Source organism: Haliotis cracherodii, unplaced genomic scaffold (assembly GCF_022045235.1).
Source record: "Haliotis cracherodii isolate W230 unplaced genomic scaffold, xgHalCrac1.p SCAF_10, whole genome shotgun sequence".
NCBI lineage: Eukaryota > Metazoa > Mollusca > Gastropoda > Lepetellida > Haliotidae > Haliotis > Haliotis cracherodii.
Window position 1 is genome coordinate 11708317 of NW_027266265.1, and position 20072 is coordinate 11728388.

The 20072-nt window shown below is 40.3% G+C and overlaps 1 protein-coding gene across 1 annotated transcript in view; it reads right to left on the bottom strand.

The window, feature by feature from the left end:
- LOC139454061 (leucine-rich repeat and coiled-coil domain-containing protein 1-like) overlaps window positions 1–20072 on the bottom strand; it is a 543549-nt gene that overhangs the window by 480043 nt on the left and 43434 nt on the right. Inside the window, exons 7-8 of the mRNA XM_071235554.1 lie at window positions 15002–15095; window positions 11784–11943 (exon numbers count right to left, since the gene is read on the bottom strand). Of these exons, the coding sequence (XP_071091655.1) occupies window positions 11784–11943; window positions 15002–15095 (254 nt within the window). The remainder of the gene's footprint in view (window positions 1–11783; window positions 11944–15001; window positions 15096–20072) is intronic.

The following is a 20072-nucleotide window of genomic DNA, read 5'->3' on the forward strand; positions in this document are numbered from 1 at the left end:
TGGAAAAAAAAGAAATTTGAATATTATGGGCAGAAAAAATTTACATCGTACCCTTTCAGCGAAGTTCGGCAAACGAACGGGTGCTGAGAAACTTCGTCAGTACAAATTCGAAATTTGAGATAAAAAATCACCAGACATGTTTATTTACCGTTTAAATAGTATTTATTGTTCTGCTAGGCATTGTTTTATATCTAGGGATTAAGATTACCTTGTGTATTTTCTCGTAAACTAAGCCGGAAACAGCAATCAGCTGTACACACGTTTTCTTGGAATCGACCGGTGATTCGGTCAAGACACACCCAATGATATAACTTTATAGGATTTTTAATGCAAGGATCGGCAACAATTGTATCTGAAACTATTTTATTTATCAGGAATAATATATTCCATTATTTTCTTAATTATATGCAGCCTTTACTAAACATATTTAAAATAATAATAACCCTAAGCGAAGCAGCTGATCGCTATTCCCGGGTATTATTTTTTACATGGAACATGTCTGACCAGTCACCGTCAAGGCTCACGCGCACGTGATCACGTGAGCGTGAGAATTTCATGTTGACATAGTATCGTCAAACAAAAACAAATATGACTTTTAATGAGTCAAAGTATGTCATTTATGATATATGTATCCATTCTCTGTCAACTAAAGATCGTTTCAAGGCGTCAATAGCGGTATTCTGACCGTGGTTGCTGTTAATAACGGTGAGTTGCGCGATCTTCCGATCGCTTCACACACGATTTCGTCGAAATTAATAAAAACAATATTATAAGGAATTTTGAATAAAATTAATGAAGTAAGTTACAAACATAAGTCCAGAAATACAAAGACAACTTTTTATAGACAGACAGTGTAATTACATAATTATTTTGCGTACTTCAGTATGGATTTGTTGACATGGTATTTCCGGTGTTTCATGCTCACGGTAATGTCTTTCCATGGGGGAAAAAACATCCAAACTCATAATTTGTGTATACTGCGCACCCCCTTCTACACAGCTGTGTTTTTTCAAAAAAAAGGGCGCACTATACTCAAGAAAATACGGTACTCCGAAATGTTGTGTTTCTCATGATAAAGAAGTTGACATCCATAAATTCTCTTCCTTATGTGTATCACTTCTAAATGCCTTTCAAAGACTTGCTTCTAAACTATGTATAAAAATATAACATGAAAATAGTGCTTTCAGTTTTCATATTTACATTATCTTACAAACGCTGGAACTGTTGTCATTGTTGGAATAATATAGAAACAACACACAGACACAATGCAACTGTCTGTATATGAATTTATAAGTAAGTTTGGTTTGAACATAAATACTACTTTGTGAGCTGTTCAGTCTCATCACGGCATGTCACAGGTATTTATCTAGACCTGCTAGGAGGCTGATATTCGACCCAATGTCTGCAGCAAATGTCAGTATATATTCCCAAATAGGAATTACAAATTTCCCAACTCATGTATTATAGTAAAAACTGATGTTATGGCTTTGTACTAACATGTAAACACTGATCAATTTGAGCAAATAAATAATGTTTCCTATATTGCCTGCCATTTAGGGCATTTAGCATCATGGGGGGAGGATTGAGTGAGTGAGTTTGGTTTAACGCCGCTTTTAACAGTATTCCAGTGATATCACAGCGTGTCAGCTTAATGTGGGAGGAAAGCCCGAAGTGATGCAGGTCTCAGACGTCTACCACTTCGGTGAAACCCACGAGCACGGGTATGGTGCTGACAAACCTAGGAACATAATCTGGGAGAACCGAGATTCGAACCCACAATCATAGGTTTCTGGCGTGCCCAAGGGACGCAACTCTGCACAGCGAATCGCAGCGCCTTGGACAACTGGGCCACCCGTGCCCCCTCATTTCTGAAATTCTGGAGTGATGCAGGTTATAGACGTTTGATGGCTTTAAAAACACAATTTCGAACCCACAATCATAGGTTTCTGTTATGCCCAAGGGACACAACTCTGCACAGCAAATCGCGGCGCCTTAGACGACTGGGCCACCCGTGCCCCCTCATTTCTGAAATTCTGGAGTGATGCAGGTTATAGACGTTTGACCGCTTTAAAAACACACGGGTATAAGGCCAACAAAACAAGCACCACCATCAGGGCAAACCACAGGCTGGAACCCAGGACTATCAGATGGCACAAATATGGGACACAACTCTGCAAAGCAAATCAATTGCAACTGACAGGTGGATTGATACATTGCAACATCCTTAATTGTAACAGTTCAGATTAATGTTGGAAGAAAGACAACAGTCATACATTTTTACCGCTAAGTTGAAAATAATTGACCCAACTTAGTTCCAGAACACCAGAACACTCTGACGGGCAAAAAGGGGATTGACTGCCTAATCGGGGAAAGTGGTTAACAAATATCACAGAATTAGATTTGGTTGCAATGTACGTGAATACACAACATTCCACGTCCGTTGTCACTGATGCAAGGGAATTAAAACAATCAGCAAGTGAAATGGAAATAAGTGAAACATGGACTGACAAGCAATACACATCAACGCTCCAACCAGTGTACCTTTGAACAAAAATAATCCAATAGAACTGAGATGCATTCAGTGCCCAAGTTCCCTGCTGTGTGTTGTTATTAAGCCACACAAGCCTATTACCTTCAATACAAATAAATGCATCAAAAACTACGCACTGAGTAAGGTCTATCATGCACGGGTAAAAAACCTATCTACATCACTGCCCTGCATCCTCCCTCATGATGTCAGGGGTTTAACAGCATGCCCCGCCCAATATATCACCATCATTTCCCTTACCGGAGACAACTTCTGCCTCTTCTAGCATGCTGGGAGGCACTAAATGGTATTGGCATACCGACACAAAGGCTGATCAGATAAGATTAACTGGTATGAGCACCAACCAATCCTATCATCACCTAACTTATCCTAAAATCCACCCACACCTTTATATATCCATCCAGACATCCTAATTATTATGCCAGATCTAACCCAACCACCACCACTCACTTCTACCCCATCCTCAACAGCACGCACTCCATCATCCCCTATCACCCCCTTACCCTCCCCCCCTTCAACATCCTCACAAGTCCCTCACCCATCCCAACACCCTCCCGCCCACCCTCCTCCCACGTCCCTTCCACTCCCATGACCCTCACATGTCCCTCCCCATCCCAACACCCTCACAATCCCCCCCCAACACCCTCACAATCCCCCCCAACACCCTCACAATCCCCCCCACACCCCTGCCACATCCCTCCCACACCAACCCCCCTCATACATCCCTCTCCCCTCACACATACCTCCCACACACACACCCCTCACACCCTCCCCACTAACACATCCCTCCAAAACCCACCCCCCTCCCTCCCTCCGCCCTCATACTTCACACCCACACACACCAGCCAAAAGTGCATGGGCTTGATGTTTCAGAACACAAGTATTTAGCCTTTGTTCAGCCCACATTGACGTCTTCCAATTTAATCTGCTACGAATGAATTATTTAGACTGTGATGTAAAATTAGTTCTGGTATAGGTTTAAAGCTTGACATGCACCATGATCCCTCTATCAAATATATTTGCCTCAAACATCATTGGAAAAGGATGAAAACATATAACCATCTTCATCTTTATCTTGAAAAGTGTGTAAGTTCATCAGAGTTCGAAATTAGGAATGACAGTGTGTGAATGTTGTTTTATGAAGCATGACAGCAATATATCACAACAACCTGTAAACATAGTCTTGCCATGCAAATGTTTGAGATTGGGTTTAATGCTGCTTTCAACGGTATTCCACTTATATCACGGTGTGTCAGCTTAATGTGGGAGGAAAGCCCGAAGTGATGCAGGTCTCAGACCTTTACCACTTTGGTGAAACGAGCATGGGTATGGTGCTGACAAACCTAGAAACAAAATCAGGCGAACCGGGATTCGATCCTATGATCACAAGTTTCTGGGGTGCCCAAGGGATGCAACTCTGCACAGCGAACATAGAAATCTAACAAAAAGAGATCATAGCAATAACTCCCATCCTAACTCTAACTGTGACAAGACAGAGCGCAGCCAGCACCAATACATGACAAATTATGCCTTAACCTACTTTTGTACCAATAGGGTAAGAAATAACCCAGTTGAAACAACTCATATATAAATGCTTTAGTCCAAATATCACTTCACGTGCACCAGTGTATTTTTACGTCAACCGGATAGCATTTTTGACATCATTTGAATCTTATAGTGATGTAAGGTCATGAAGACGTCACACTACAAATGATGTCATAGCTGAAGATTGCAGTTTTCTAAGAGCGTATTGTAAGAGGTTCAGTGCATTTTTTCTAAAGGGGAGCTCTAAAGAATTAAGAAATAATGTGTAATAAACAAATTATTACACCCTTTAGAGAGATCCCTTTTTTATAATTCCGCCAATCCCAGAGAAATTAAATGTAAAAGAAAAAATAACCTGGAAATTAAATCCCAAACTTCTCCAAATGCAAACTTGAATGTTCATCACTTAGTTATGAAAAAAAACTCAAGTGTAAGATTGACAGGGCACACTTAACTAAAATCGCTCACTTGGCAAAATATTCAGATCACTTTTTAAAACAAATTTTAAAAATTTCTGAAATGTTTTTTTCACATTTTACATAGTCATTTTTTTCTCACCAACTATCCATGAAATCTGTAATCCAAACAATAAAATGAAGTCTGACCTAAGGTGTTAAAGAGTGAAAAGGGTTTGAACAGTTGTCTGAGAATAGGGGAAAGCCCAGATTGAAGCAGGTCTAGACGTTTAGCATTTAATGTGCAGTTGCACTTACCATAACTGTCAAACAACAACACATGCTATGTCCCCTCCTGTACATGATAGAATAGTTACAGTACATCATGTTGACCTTTACTCCAGTCACTGTCAGATTGCTGAGGCAGCATAATTGTGTTTGGGGTGACAGATTAAGAAAAGAGGGTTAGAGCAGAGAGTCTGACTTTTGCTATCATCAGTGAAAATTTGTCTGGATATCCTCAGCAGTATTTCATACAACGTTCCACACTTCAAATGTTTGCTGTCCAGAACATGAAAAAAGCACTGATCAAATTCTATTTCTTTAACAAAATATTCCAGAGTATATTAAACGATACATGATTAAGGAGATTCTCATGTCTCACTTCTTGAATGCTTTCCAAACATGGTAGACGTAACCATTCATCATTCTTTGTGTATGCGTGCGATGAAGACTTGCGAAAATTTACAGAGTCTAAATTATTGACAAAATTCCACCACTTTCATAAATTGGTATGTTCAAGGGAGTAGATGGTTTGCAGATCCATACCTAATATGTGGAATGAGTGACTATTGTTTTAACATGCAGAATGAGTTTTACGCCTTTAACAAAAATTTCAGCCAAATAACAGAAACACCCACCACAGAACAGGCTTCACACACTGTACACATGTTGACGGATGATAAAGTAGACACAATTCACAAATAAAAACTTCTTAAATGTACTATTGTAGCGACATTTCACTATAGATCTTGATACCATTGCCATCCTTATATCTACTTTGTCAGACATTCAAGTCTCAGAAATATGCACCTCAGAACAGGCTTCACACACTGTACCACTGCATGGATTCAAGTCCTCTGTAAAATTTTGAAAACCTGCCAGTTTTTTAATTTTTGTTGTGACTACTGGACTAGTGGCAATTTCTATCATCTTCACGCAGTGTCAACAGTTCAGATTAAAAAACACACTTTTGGAAAAGGCAAAAGACATTAAAGAAAGTTGGAGAGCTGGACATGAAAATGAAATGACTGATAAAAAAATTGAAAAACGTCACCGGGAACTTCTAGGACTTCTTGTCCTTAAGTTCTAGTCAACAGGAAGGGACCACCCAAAAGGAATACTCATCATTTCTGTAGAAATCCCTGGTAACAAACACTTCGAACATTTACTCTATGTCCATAGACAGTCAAAGTCCATTTACTGACCCATTTCTCTGATAAAGTGAGTAACTGGAGGAAGCCTGTGTGAGATCAACATGCTTCCTGAATGAGTCCAAATATTTTTTACCAAGGAAAAAATGCCCTTGGCTCTGAAGCTCACCTTATTCTTGATTTGTTTAAAGTTCTTGTTGGTTTGAGTAACTATCAAAATTTATGTAAAAGTTGGGAAGCTAAAATCCTTTTCTATATATCTTAGTCAAATTGAAGGCTTCCTGAAGGAGATCTGACTCCAAGCCTGTTGGCATTCTTTGCAAGTCTGATTCAAAAGCCACTTTGTCTGTAAACTCAGATTATAGTATGTTCAAGAATTTAGCAGTTAATGATTCCCCCAATTACACAAAGATGACGTCTCAGTTTGACACTTGTCACTCATAACAAGACCTAGACCTAGACCTAGACCTAGACCTAGACCTAGACCTAGACCAATTATGGGCTCCAAAGAGACTTGGCTTGGGCCAGTTGGCACTCCTTGCAAGTTTGATTCAATCGTCTCAGTTTGACACAACTTACTGAATGTAGACCTTGACAGAAAGTGGGCACCAGATCATGGAATCATAGTCCACCGTAAAGTTTTGTTCATTTTACTGGCATTACAACACAAAGCTGATCACAAGAACTCAAATAACTGTATTAGAGTAAACCCAGCACGGCCTTGGTCTCCCTTTCCACAATATAATCTTACTGCTAAGACGGCCATGAACCTTGCCATGATTGTTTTAGTGTGGGTCTATATAACGAATTGGACTTGTAATCCTCAGATGGCTTGAATAGGCTTGAAGCCACCATTCATGCAGTCTTGGTGGTAATAATAGCTGTCCTAACTTCCATACTTTACATACACTAACAATAGTCATACTGTAAAGATCCAACACAGCCCTAAATTTTTGTCATTTCATGTTTTATTTCTTGACATTCAGCATATCTACACAATATTAAATGTGCAACTCAGGTTTTGCAAGTTTGAAAAAAGTTTGAAAAAAACTACAATGTGTAGAAGTCTGAGGCCTGGAGGATAATGAATGCACTTTACTAGGGTGGGAGAATGGGGAACTCAGGCTTGGTATGGTGAAGAAAAGACTTCACGATGGTGGGAGCATTGGGAACTCAAGCTCGGAATGATGAAGAAAAGACTTCACTGTGGTGGGAGCATGGGGAACTCAGGTTTAGTATGGTGAAGAAAAGACTTCACGATGGTGGGAGCATTGGGAACTCAAGCTCGGAATGATGAAGAAAAGACTTCACTATGGTGGGAGCATGGGGAACTCAGGCTCGGAATGATGAAGAAAAGACTTCACTATGGTGGGAGCATGGGGAACTCAGGCGCAGAATGATGAAGAAAATACTTCACTGTGGTGGGAGCATGGGGAACTCAGGCTTGGTATGGTGAAGAAAAGACTTCACTATGGTGGGAGTATGGGGAACTCAAGCTCGGAATGATGAAGAAAAGACTTCACTGTGGTGGGAGAATGGGGAACTCAGGCTTGGTATGGTGAAGAAAAGACTTCACTATGGTGGGAGCATGGGGAACTCAAGCTCGGAATGATGAAGAAAAGACTTCACTATGGTGGGAGTATGGGGAACTCAGGCTTGGTATTGTGAAGAAAAGACTTCACTATGGTGGGAGTATGGGGAACTCAGGCTTGGTATGGTGAAGAAAAGACTTCACTATGGTGGGAGCATGGGGAACTCAAGCTCGGAATGATGAAGAAAAGACTTCACTATGGTGGGAGTATGGGGAACTCAGGCTTGGTATTGTGAAGAAAAGACTTCACTATGGTGGGAGTATGGGGAACTCAGGCTTGGTATTGTGAAGAAAAGACTTCACTATGGTGGGAGTATGGGGAACTCAGGCTTGGTATGGTGAAGAAAAGACTTCACTATGGTGGGAGCATGGGGAACTCAAGCTCGGAATGATGAAGAAAAGACTTCACTATGGTGGGAGCATGGGGAACTCAAGCTCGGAATGATGAAGAAAAGACTTCACTATGGTGGGAGCATGGGGAACTCAAGCTCGGAATGTTGAACAAAAGACTTCACTATGGTGGCAGCATGGGGAACTCAAGCTCGGAATGTTGAAGAAAAGACTTCACTATGGTGGGAGCATGGGGAACTCAGGCTCGGAATAATGAAGAAAAGACTTCACTATGGTGGGAGTATGGGGAACTCAGGCTTGGTATTGTGAAGAAAAGACTTCACTATGGTGGGAGCATGGGGAACTCAGGCTTGGTATGGTGAAGAAAAGACTTCACTATGGTGGGAGCATGGGGAACTCAAGCTCGGAATGTTGAACAAAAGACTTCACTATGGTGGCAGCATGGGGAACTCAAGCTCGGAATGTTGAAGAAAAGACTTCACTATGGTGGGAGCATGGGGAACTCAGGCTCGGAATAATGAAGAAAAGACTTCACTATGGTGGGAGCATGGGGAACTCAAGCTCGGAATGATGAAGAAAAGACTTCACTGTGGTGGGAGCATGGGGAACTCAAGCTCGGAATGTTGAAGAAAAGACTTCACTATGGTGGGAGCAAGGGGAACACAGGTCTGGTGAGCTACAGTGCTAGAAGTGCTAGAGCCAAATCAAGTTTTTCACTCTGAAATGTCAATCAATACACTGTAAATAGTCATTTGGGGTCTTCATATAGGTGCTAGAATTAAATGAAGAGTACAATTTTCTGTAAATGCCTGAAAAACCAAGCCATTTGTTTAGAACACTCAACAAATGCTGTTTACATTCATCTGCCTTACAGAATTTTCCCTTCACCTGTAATGCCACTGAGACTAAGTCAAATAGGAACATGTACACAGATTTTTCAGATTAAAATACATTTCTAAATACACTGTTCCCTCGTTATTGCGCTCTTCAATATAGCGCTAACTGGGTTATAGCATGGTAAAGCATGGCGCCCAAAATTTACTAACATTTTCAATAAACTCAAGTTTTCCAATGACAAGATGTTTTCCCCCGTCTCAGAAAACATTATCAGCTGATCACCGCCATCACATAACACCTGTAATACCTGTCAACAAATCCGAACTGAAGTACGCAATTTAATCCTATTATTATAATATCTGGTATTAACAAGTATTTGTCACAAAGTGACGAAATGTCCCCCGCCTGTATAAACACCATAGTACCAAATATGAAGACAATCCAGCGATTAGTTCTTGAGATATCGCGGCAACACAATTTTCCAACTCCAAAAGCAGATTTGCTGGCTGTGACCTTGAAAATGGGGTCAAGGTCACCAAAACTGGCTGGTGTCTGCAGTGTCTGTATATACACCATAGTTCCAAATATGAAGACAATCCTGCGATTAGTTCTTGAGATATCGCGGCAACACCGTTTTCCAACTCCAAAAGCAGATTTGCCGGCTGTGACCTTGAAAATGGGGTCAAGATCAACAAAACCGACTGGTGTCTGCGGAGTCTGTATATACACCATATTTCCAAATATGAAGACAATCCAGTGTTTAGTTCTTGAGATATCGCGGCAACAAACAGGTGGGACGTACGGACGGACGCACGGACGGACGTACGGACGTACCAACATATGTACGGACGGTCGTAAATACTATATCCCCCGCTTCGCGCTTTCGCGCGGCGGGGGACAAATAATAAAAAAATCATTGTTTATCTGGAGTAACGTTAGCAATATATTTTAATTATATTCAAAATTTCATTCAATAATTATAATAATGTTTACAAAAATTTCGGCGAAATCGTATGCGAAGTGATCGGTAGATCGCACAACTCACCGTTATTAACAGCAATCACGGTCAGATTACCGCTATTGACGCCTTGAAATGAACTTTAGTTGCAAGAGAATGGATACACATATCATAAATGCTGTACCATGACTCGCTAAAAGTTACATTTGAGTCAGTTTGACTATTAAATGTCAACATAACGTTTTCGCAATCGAAATACCTGTAGCGCGGGAAGTCCCTATGGTGACTGGTCAAAATGGTTCCATATGTCTAAAAATATCCTGCATACAATTTGTACAAAGTTCTACGCTTATGGTTATTATAATTTTAAGTATATATGGTGGAAGCTGCAACAAAAATAACACGATTTTTTAATATATTATTCCTGATAAAATAATTATTTCAGATACAATTTCTTCCGACCATTGCATCAAATTTCTTTAAAGTGGTATCACTGTGTACGTTTTAACTGAATCACCGGTAGAATCGGAGGAAACGTGTGCATAGCTGACTGCTATTTCCGTCTTAGTTTTCGAGAAAATACGCACAGTAATCTTAATTTCTGCATGTAAAACAATGCCTTTGAGAGTAGGAAATTCATTTTAAATGGTAAATCATCATGTTTAATGATGTTTTATATCAAATTTCATACTTTTATTGACCAAGTTTGTTATACCTGTTTATTCATCTGAAGGGATACAATGTGTTGGGGTTTTTTAAAGCGCACATTAATACTCGATGAATCTTTTTTTTACACTATGAATCATAAATAACTTCTATTCTAATCTTTTTTGAAACTGGAACGTGCAACGTAGATCGTGTTAGGTAGGCAGAGCATGTATACTGTTTTGTTGGTCATCTACCACCTACGACTCGACCTTCGTTAAACCACTGGTCATCTATAACGCTCATCAATTATTTGGACCCCGAAGGTAGCGTTGTAACGAGGGATCACTGTAGTGAGCTGTCAACAAATTTCATTGTTATTGGTTGTCAATGCAGATAAATTAAACACACTCAAGTTCACTGAGTAAATCCTGAATTAATTTCTCCCGGTATCATTCAAACACTTTCATGTCTTCTGTTTCTTCTCTTGACTTTCAGATGCCACAGTGGAAGTTTCAATTCCCTCAACATTGCTTTTGCAAGTTTCGTAACTTGGATTTCTTAATCAATGAGAACACCTCCAGAAACATGCTGGCATTTGACATTTACACACTTTTGATAAGAAATGGGGGTACTGATGAAGTTATACATGTACATGAATACAGTACTTCAGATGACAATAAAAATTCATCATCATCATCATCATCATCATCATCATGTGTCACTGAAATTATGGTGACCTACAGTTTGCATGCATATTTGCTACTACCAACAAGATCTGCACCAGACGCAGCTGCACTCATGCACACAATTTCGTGTGAGTGTGTTTATACCTCGTGTACATGATATATTTTAATTTAAAATGGTCTGATACATATATACACATATACATGTATCATCATCACAACCTTCATCCTCAATCAACATCACCATCATCAATAAAATTGTGAGAAGACATTCCAAGTATTCTTCAACAAGAAAATAGGGACCGAAGAATATTTTTATCATCATCAAAATTTGGTAAAAAATTTACTCTTCATCAAGAATAAAAGGACAGATAAATATAGGGGTACATTATTTCAGGATTCATTAGCTGAAAAAAAGTCTCATCATGGCTGACCCGTACAGTTTACAAGTGACATTCAATGCTGACAGATGTCAAGAACACAGTGTTGATGGCAAGATCTTGACACATGCATGTCAGAGGTAAAATGGCAGTTGTCACATGTAAATCCTTTGGATAAGATCCTGCATGCATCCCTTCGTCAACCACAGAACAAAGCAGTATCATCAAACATCATCAAACAAATAAATACATCACAACTTTTCTTCCCCAGCAATGTGACTTTTCTTCTTCGGCAAATTGTCACCCTTCCTCAGCTCCTCCTTGTGTCTGTCAACTTGGAGATAGAACGCTTCACAAACGCTCCATTCTCCAAAGACAGCAAATAGATGTAAGAAATCAGTCCCTGTCACTTACCTTGATATTTTGCCAGCTTGATGCTCTTCAGATTTGGCCCGAGATGAGTTGGTAGTTTTTGTATATGTTGGAACTTTCGATTTCTTTCCCTTACGCCCTGTCTTCTTTCCCTTTGTGTGATTGATAACATCGGAACTGCTTTCCCCTGTTTCATCAGCATCTAAAACACAGTAATTTAATAAAATCTCATCATACACTACAATTCAGAGATTTTAAGAAATTATAGCTTGATGTATTGATAACTGTAATTTCTGTCAAACAAAATTCTATTCAAATGACTACAATTCCGAGATTACATAAAAAAGGAAGTTTTTTATGAAATGACAAATGTAACATATGTCAAATTCATTGACAGACTGCAAATGATTTTTCACTATCCATACATTTTCTGTTGAATTTGAAGGTCAAACATTTATTTAAATGAAAGCTAAGGTTATAAGTCTTGAAAAAGGATCATTGATAGTCTGTTAATGTTTGATCAACGAGAAGAATAACTGACATATTAAAAATGTTAAAAGGAGTTATTTGGATAATTATGTCTCTTAAATGTTCAAATTTCTTTCAGCAGATGCATTCACATTGAAACAGTTCATCAATACCGTTTCAATCACCCAAGTAATGTTTCCACCATTTTTAAAAAAAATAAGGCCTCATCAGTAAGGACAGTTACTGTTTGGATAACATCCTTACCTTGTCAGTCTAGCTGCGCATGGAGTCATCCCTCAGATGACATCCTTACCTTGTCAGTCTAGCTGGGTGTGGAGTCATCCTACAGATAACATCCTTACCTTGTCAGTCTAGCTGGGCATGGAGTCATCCCACAGATGACATCCTTACCTTGTCAGTCTAGCCGGGTATCAAGTCATCCCACAGATGACATCCTTACCTTGTCAGTGTAGCAGGGTGTGGAGTTATCCCACGGATGACATGCTTACCTTGTCAGTGTAGCAGGGTGTGGAGTCATCTCACAGATGACATCCTTACCTTGTCAGTGTAGCAGGGTGTGGCGTCATCCCACAGATGACATCCTTACCGTGTCAGTGAAGCAGGGCATGGTGTCACCCCAAAGATGACATCCTTACCTTGTCAGTCGAGCAGGGTGTGGAGTCATCCCATGGATGACATCCTTACCTTGTCAGCCTAACAGGACATGGTGTCACCCCACAGATAACATCCTTACCTTGTCAGTCTAGCTGGGTGTGGAGTCATCCCACAGATGACATCCTTACCTTGTCAGTCTAACAGGGTGTGGAGTCATCCCACAGATGACAACCTTACCTTGTCAGTGTAGCAGGGTGTAGAGTCATCCCACAGATGACATCCTTACCTTGTCAGTGTAGCAGGGTGTGGAGTCATCCCACAGATGACATCCTTACCGTGTCAGTGAAGCAGGGCATGGTGTCACCCCACAGATGACATCCTTACCTTGTCAGTCGAGCAGGGTGTGGAGTCATCCCACAGATGACATCCTTACCTTGTCAGTGTAGCAGGGTGTGGCGTCATCCCACAGATGACATCCTTACCGTGTCAGTGAAGCAGGGCATGGTGTCACCCCACAGATGACATCCTTACCTTGTCAGTCGAGCAGGGTGTGGAGTCATCCCATGGATGACATCCTTACCTTGTCAGCCTAACAGGACATGGTGTCACCCCACAGATAACATCCTTACCTTGTCAGTCTAGCTGGGTGTGGAGTCATCCCACAGATGACATCCTTACCTTGTCAGTCTAGCTGGGTGTGGAGTCATCCCACAGATGACACCCTAACCTTGTCAGTGTAGCAGGGCATGGTGTCACCCCACAGATGACATCCTTACCTTGTCAGTGTAGCAGGGTGTGGAGTTATTCCACAGATGACATCCTTACCTTGTCAGTGTAGCAGGGTGTGGAGTCCTCCGACAGATGACATCCTTACCGTGTCAGTGTAGCAGGGTGTGAAGTCATTCCACAGATGACATCCTTACCTTGTCAGTGTAGCAGGGTGTGGAGTCATCCCACAGATGACACCCTTACCTTGTCAGCCTTACAGGACATGGTGTCATCCCACAGATGACATCCTTACCTTGTCAGCCTAACAGGGCATGGTGTCATCCTACAGATGACATCCTTACCTTGTCAGCCTAACAGGACATGGTGTCATCCCACAGATGACATCCTTACCTTGTCAGCCTAACAGGGCATGGTGTCATCCCACAGATGACACCCTTACCTTGTCAGCCTAACAGGCCATGGTGTCATCCCACAGATGACATCCTTACCTTGTCAGCCTAACAGGACACGGTGTCACCCCACAGATGACATCCTTACCTTGTCAGCCTAACAGGGCATGGTGTCATCCCACAGATGAAATCCTTACCTTGTCAGCCTAACAGGACACGGTGTCACCCCACAGATGACATCCTTACCTTGTCAGCCTAACAGGGCATGGTGTCATCCCAAAGATGACATCCTTACCTTGTCAGCCTAACAGGACACGGTGTCACCCAACAGATGACATCCTTACCTTGTCAGCCTAACAGGGCATGGTGTCATCCCACAGATGACATCCTTACCTTGTCAGCCTAACAGGGCATGGTGTCATCCCAAAGATGATATCCTTACCTTGTCAGCCTAACAGGACACGGTGTCACCCAAAGATGATATCCTTACCTTGTCAGCCTAACAGGGCATGGAGACATCCCACAGTTTACATCCTAAGTTACCTAGTCTGCTTGTTCTCATGTAGCCCCAGAAAATAAATATCTGAACACACCCAAGCATATCTACAACACTTTGGCAAGCATAGATTTCTACAGTTTCAGAAAACATCATGTTTTTTTTGTTTTTATTATTGCCATATTCAGCAATATTCCAACTATATGACGGTGGTCTGTATATAATCAAGTATGTCAATCCAGTGATTGACATCATGAGCATCGATCCACGATGACATGCATCACCCAATTCAACGAACCTGATCACCTGATCCTGTTAGTCGCCTCTTGCAACAAGCATACTGCAAGAATGGGTTGCTGAAAACCTATTATTACACCGATCTTCAAGAGTCAGAGAACATCTTCACTCTTTTCCAGAATATATAAGATAATATACCTAAAAAAATATTTTGAGATTATTTTGCATACTGACCACACTAATAAATTTGTGCCCATATAGTTAATACACAAAGTGCACCCTAAATTCTTTTTGCAGTATGTAGGAATTAGAAATAAACAAGGAACCTTTCGCTGCCTGCAAACTGTTTCCGTCAGTTGTCTCCCCTTTGTTCCCAACCAACGTTTTCTCTGAAGATTGACTTCCACATGATGGTGATTTCTGAAAAAGAAAACTATTTTTGCAAAAAAGCCTGATGAGACATTGTTCACAGTACTTGGAGCTCGAAGTCATCACCCTGTTGTTACAACTTTTGTGTGAACAGAAAACAGGGGTTACAATGTGTATACTAAAAAATCATTTTGTGATATTTTCAACAGAAATAACATGACTACTAAACGCAAATAACTTTGTGGATTAGTTGTATTCATCTAGCACTTGTATGCTTACTTGTGACCACAAAATGCACTCCTCCTTTCCCAAAAGCTGTATAGCCTCACTTGTGAGGGTTCAAATTTGATCTGATCAGCACGGCAGAGAGCTTGTGTACACTTGTGTTACATGTATTCTGTTTGATGAGATCGTATTCTCAGAGAACTGTGTAACCTGAGGCAACAGACACGCCAGCAAACATGAGAACCACTACTTCCAAAATATTGGTATATCACTGTTGTAAGGTAACACTGTGCAATACCTATACCACCACCCCATTTGCTCAGGGCTTGTGAATTATCACTGGTCCAGTCACATCCTCTTGTACACTATCCTTAAGCTTGCTGTTACAATTAAGGTCCAATGGAATAATGTATGTGTTTCCTGTAATATGATAGAACCTTTTTGTCACTTACAACCCTAAAAGGTCACAGTTTGATAAAGGCCATTTTTTGCCTGCTTTGTATCTCAAATTTTCATGTTCACAAAACATTCTGAGTGAGTGAGTGAGTGAGTGAGTGAGTGAGTGAGTGAGTGAGTGAGTGAGTATGGTTTTATATTCCAGCAATATCATGGCTGGGGACACCAATATGGGCTTCACACATTGTACCCATGTCAGGAATCGAACCCGGGTCTTCAGTGTGACGTGTGAACGTTTTAACCACTAGGCTACCCAACCGCTCATTAAACATTCTGAAATAATGCTCATGAAGGCTGTGGGGAAGTCTAGTGGTTTAAGTGTTCACTCGTCACGCCGTAGACCTGGGTTCAATTCCTGACATGAGTACAATTTGTGAAGCCCATATCTGGTGTTACCCTGCCAAATATGCCCAGAAAATAGCAAAACTCACTCACCCACTCTAGTGTAACGAGAGACACTTTGTCATTCGTAGCGATTTGACAAACTTGGTTTGCCAGTCCAACAACTACTGTGCAAGCTCTTCAAATACTTTGAGGAATATGAGGCATGTTTTCTCGCTTTGCAGCATACGAGAATATGGTTTTCAGACTTCACTCAATGAGATATACATCGTATTAGACAAAAAGCATGAAATAGTCTCGATCTATTGAATCAATGGTTTCTTAAAAGAATTGTCAGGCAAGTGAAACAAAGAAAAGCAATTTCAAAACCAGACCAACTATGATCACTAAAGGACATCAATGTTGTAGTGAGGTGAGGTGAAATGGGGTTCAATGTTGTGTCCAAGATTATTGCACTTATATAGCGACGTGCATACACATTTGTGTCTGTGTGGCTGATGTACTAGTCTGGACTGATGCCGATTTATAGTGCTAGCCCACTGAGATACCATGCCGCAGTTTAACATGAATGCCCCACTCAGGCACAGAATACTGACTCCGAGCCGACCAGTCCTTGTTTAAGACTCTTAATGCTGAGCACCAGACAGAGGAACAACAAGTACCATCTTTTAAAGTCTTTTTGTATGACACAGCCGGGGATCAAACCCCTGGACCTTTTGCTCTCCTGGCGGACACTCTACCACTAGACCACAGAGGCTGTCCCACAATGTAGTGAGTTGGTCTTAACGCCACTTTGGGGAGTATTTCAATTACCATATTTCCTCTATTCCTCCAATACATGCTAGCCTCTGATTGACACTTAGCCGGGTGTCTAATAGGGGCCATTTCTATCACTTGATGAAATTAGTGCACCCTATCAATTAACTTATCAAAGCTTACACAAAATTAATAGATGGCCATCTAATAGAGGAAGTACGGTATATAGATCACTTGATGTGAGAGAAGAGCCAGTGTTGTAGGTGTGAGATGTTTACCAGTCTGGGGGAACCCACAAGGCAGAACCCATGGTACAGACATACCAAGAAACGGGGAGAACCAGGATTCGAAGCATGATCATAGGCTTCTGGCAGGCCTAAGGGATAAAACTCTGCATGGCCACTTGAGAGACTGGGATACCCATGCTTCTTCAAATTGTATCAAGGTAAGGTACTCATCATACTATCACAATATTATTACAATTATAACAAAAGTAAAAAGCTTCACTTTGTGCTGTTATGGCTCACAGATATTTTGATAACTAATTCACTTTGACAACAAAAGTGTGCAGCTCAATATTTTTCTCCTTTCTGGCAAAATTGTTTACCATTATACATAAAATAACCTAGCTATCTGATTGGTCTGTCACCATCTTGTATAAACCAGAGATGCCAATCCTAATTGAAGATGTGACGTAATCAGTGGGGTAAAAAAATATACACCTCATCAAAAGTATTGCACCACTCAATTTGAAGTGTAATCTGTGATATTTTATGCATGTAAATAATTCGTAAAACACAACTGACAAAAACGTAAATTGGGGGAGGACAAGCGTGACAGCGTAATTTTAGGCTCAACATTGTTAATCGAAATAATTCTTCGTAACCTGTGTATTCACGATGATAAATTCATAATACCTAATATTGATATGTGTCAATTGGTGGGTGTACAGGATTTTACAAATTTAAAGTTCATGTACACCCCTTCAGTCTCATGGTGTACAAGCTCAATCCTGCTATAAAATCCTGAATCCTCCGCTGTTGAACATGTTATTCATAGGACAGTCTGTAAATTTACAGGGACAAAATATGTTATTTCTAAAATACAAGATGTTTAATAATGTCCTCATTATATATTTGTTGCGATCAGATAATAAATATACAATTCAATTAATTACTTATTTTTAAAAAAATTAACAATTACCTATTGCAAGAATAATGTAGCGGCATCGTTTTATTTTTCTAATCCATCATAGATTATATAGTATGATGAATAAAATAAAATTTTATTTTTATCTTATCCTATTTTCTGTTTTCTTGTTCTAGTTGGTCAAATCAGTATACAGTAAACTACATTTATAACAAACACATTCATAATGAACTGACAGATATGTAACGAACTACAGTTATAACAAACTGAAATAAGTGGGCCCTTTAAGTTTGTTATAATCATAGTTTACTGTATAAAAGAAAAGAATTTTTGCCTTCACAGAATGTGATAGCCACACTCCTAAAGAACATCAAAACAATATTTTATCTCTGATAGATTCAGTCCTGTCGATTCAACAATAAATCAATCATCAACTTCCTGGTTAAATCATATCAACAACTTTTTAAAAACTAAACTCTCATGCAACAAACAAAGTTCTACAAGCCCTCTTCCGGTTACTTTGTACACACAGCCGATGTGACCTATATCAAACACCAGCAAACATAACGATAGCATGTGTCACCGCACACCATCCCACTACAGCACCAAACACCCTCCTGATTATGATATGCCTGGCACTAATGCAACAGCATCAATGAAGACACAGCTAAAACATCAGTGAAAAGACCTTGAAAATAATGAAATTAGTTAATGAATGGTTGCATCTGACGCCACTGCCCACACGAGCAGCATGCACAGCTGAAGTTTCCGCTCTATGAAGATGACTATCCAGTCCATAGCATGTTTCAAAGCAACATCTTATCAAGCGGCCACATGAAAGGTGATGTCGCCCCATCTCGCCAGCCAACTGCCACCGTTGCTTAATGATTCTTCAAGGAAGTACCTACATTTGGGTTAACCATTTTTCTCTGGAGACGCTCACAGTAAACACTAGTGATGCTCAAATGGCTGCTTGTTCCATTAAGTCAAGGAGCAATTCAGTGAGTGAAAGGACTGTTCATTAGTTTACTGTTCTAGAGATGTAGACATAGGCTGTATTGCATGGGAGATCAGTTCCAATGCCATAACGTGAGTGTGGTCTGTGCATGGAATTTCTGTATCTACTAGTTAGGGCTGGGACGGGTAACTCGGGTACTCGGGTCAGGTGGGTCCTGAGTAGGATCGGGTACCCGCAGGACTACCCGGACCAGTGGCAAGTCATGTGATATATTGCTTAATTACAATAACAATAAAAGTTGCTTATGTTTGCATTTCTTTCTGACTATGCATGCATTCTTTCTGACCTTAATATGTTTGTGTAAAACTTCAGTGTATGCATGATCAGATCATTTTACACACGTATCTAAATAGTATGTGCCAGGGCTCAAGTAAAACAATTCCCAATTAGACATTTGGTACTAAACTTAAGACCTACAGTGGGTATCCGGGTAGGGTTGGGTAATAGTGGGTTGGGTACCCGGGTAGTATATTTGGACTCCTCCCAACCCCACTGCAACTAGTACTCGTTCGAAATGTCTCTTGACATCATTTTCTTTAGATATTCATGTTAACATATGGGCTATTATAAGCTAAAAGATACTAGATCATACAAAAAACTGGCTCAGCACTAGTGTCTGAAGATACAGACTGCTAAGGCATTTTTGTTAAATACAGGTTGAAAACAAATTTGCTTAAACATCAACTGTTTGTTTAAGAAAGGTCAGTTAATGACTTTCCTATACATGAACATTTCAAAGGCTCCAATTGGTGAAATAGAAACAATGTGAATGGGAGTCTGTACTGCAATCTAATATTGGTAAAAAAATGTGGTTAAATGGTACGGGATCCTGGACATTTGACTGCATATGAAGCTTTCTTGATAAGTATAGTATACTTTCAAACCCAAATCTACCATTCATCTTGCTGATATAGATGGCGCACTAACTATGAAGGGTGGTCGAAAGGCTGCATTTGAACCAAATACACAACCAGGCAGCATATTTCTGCAGGCTTCAAAGTTAAAAAAAAGTACAAAACTGACTACCAGGCTGTCATCCAGAGCCTCTTTCAGCAATCCATGTGGACATATGGAAGGTACAG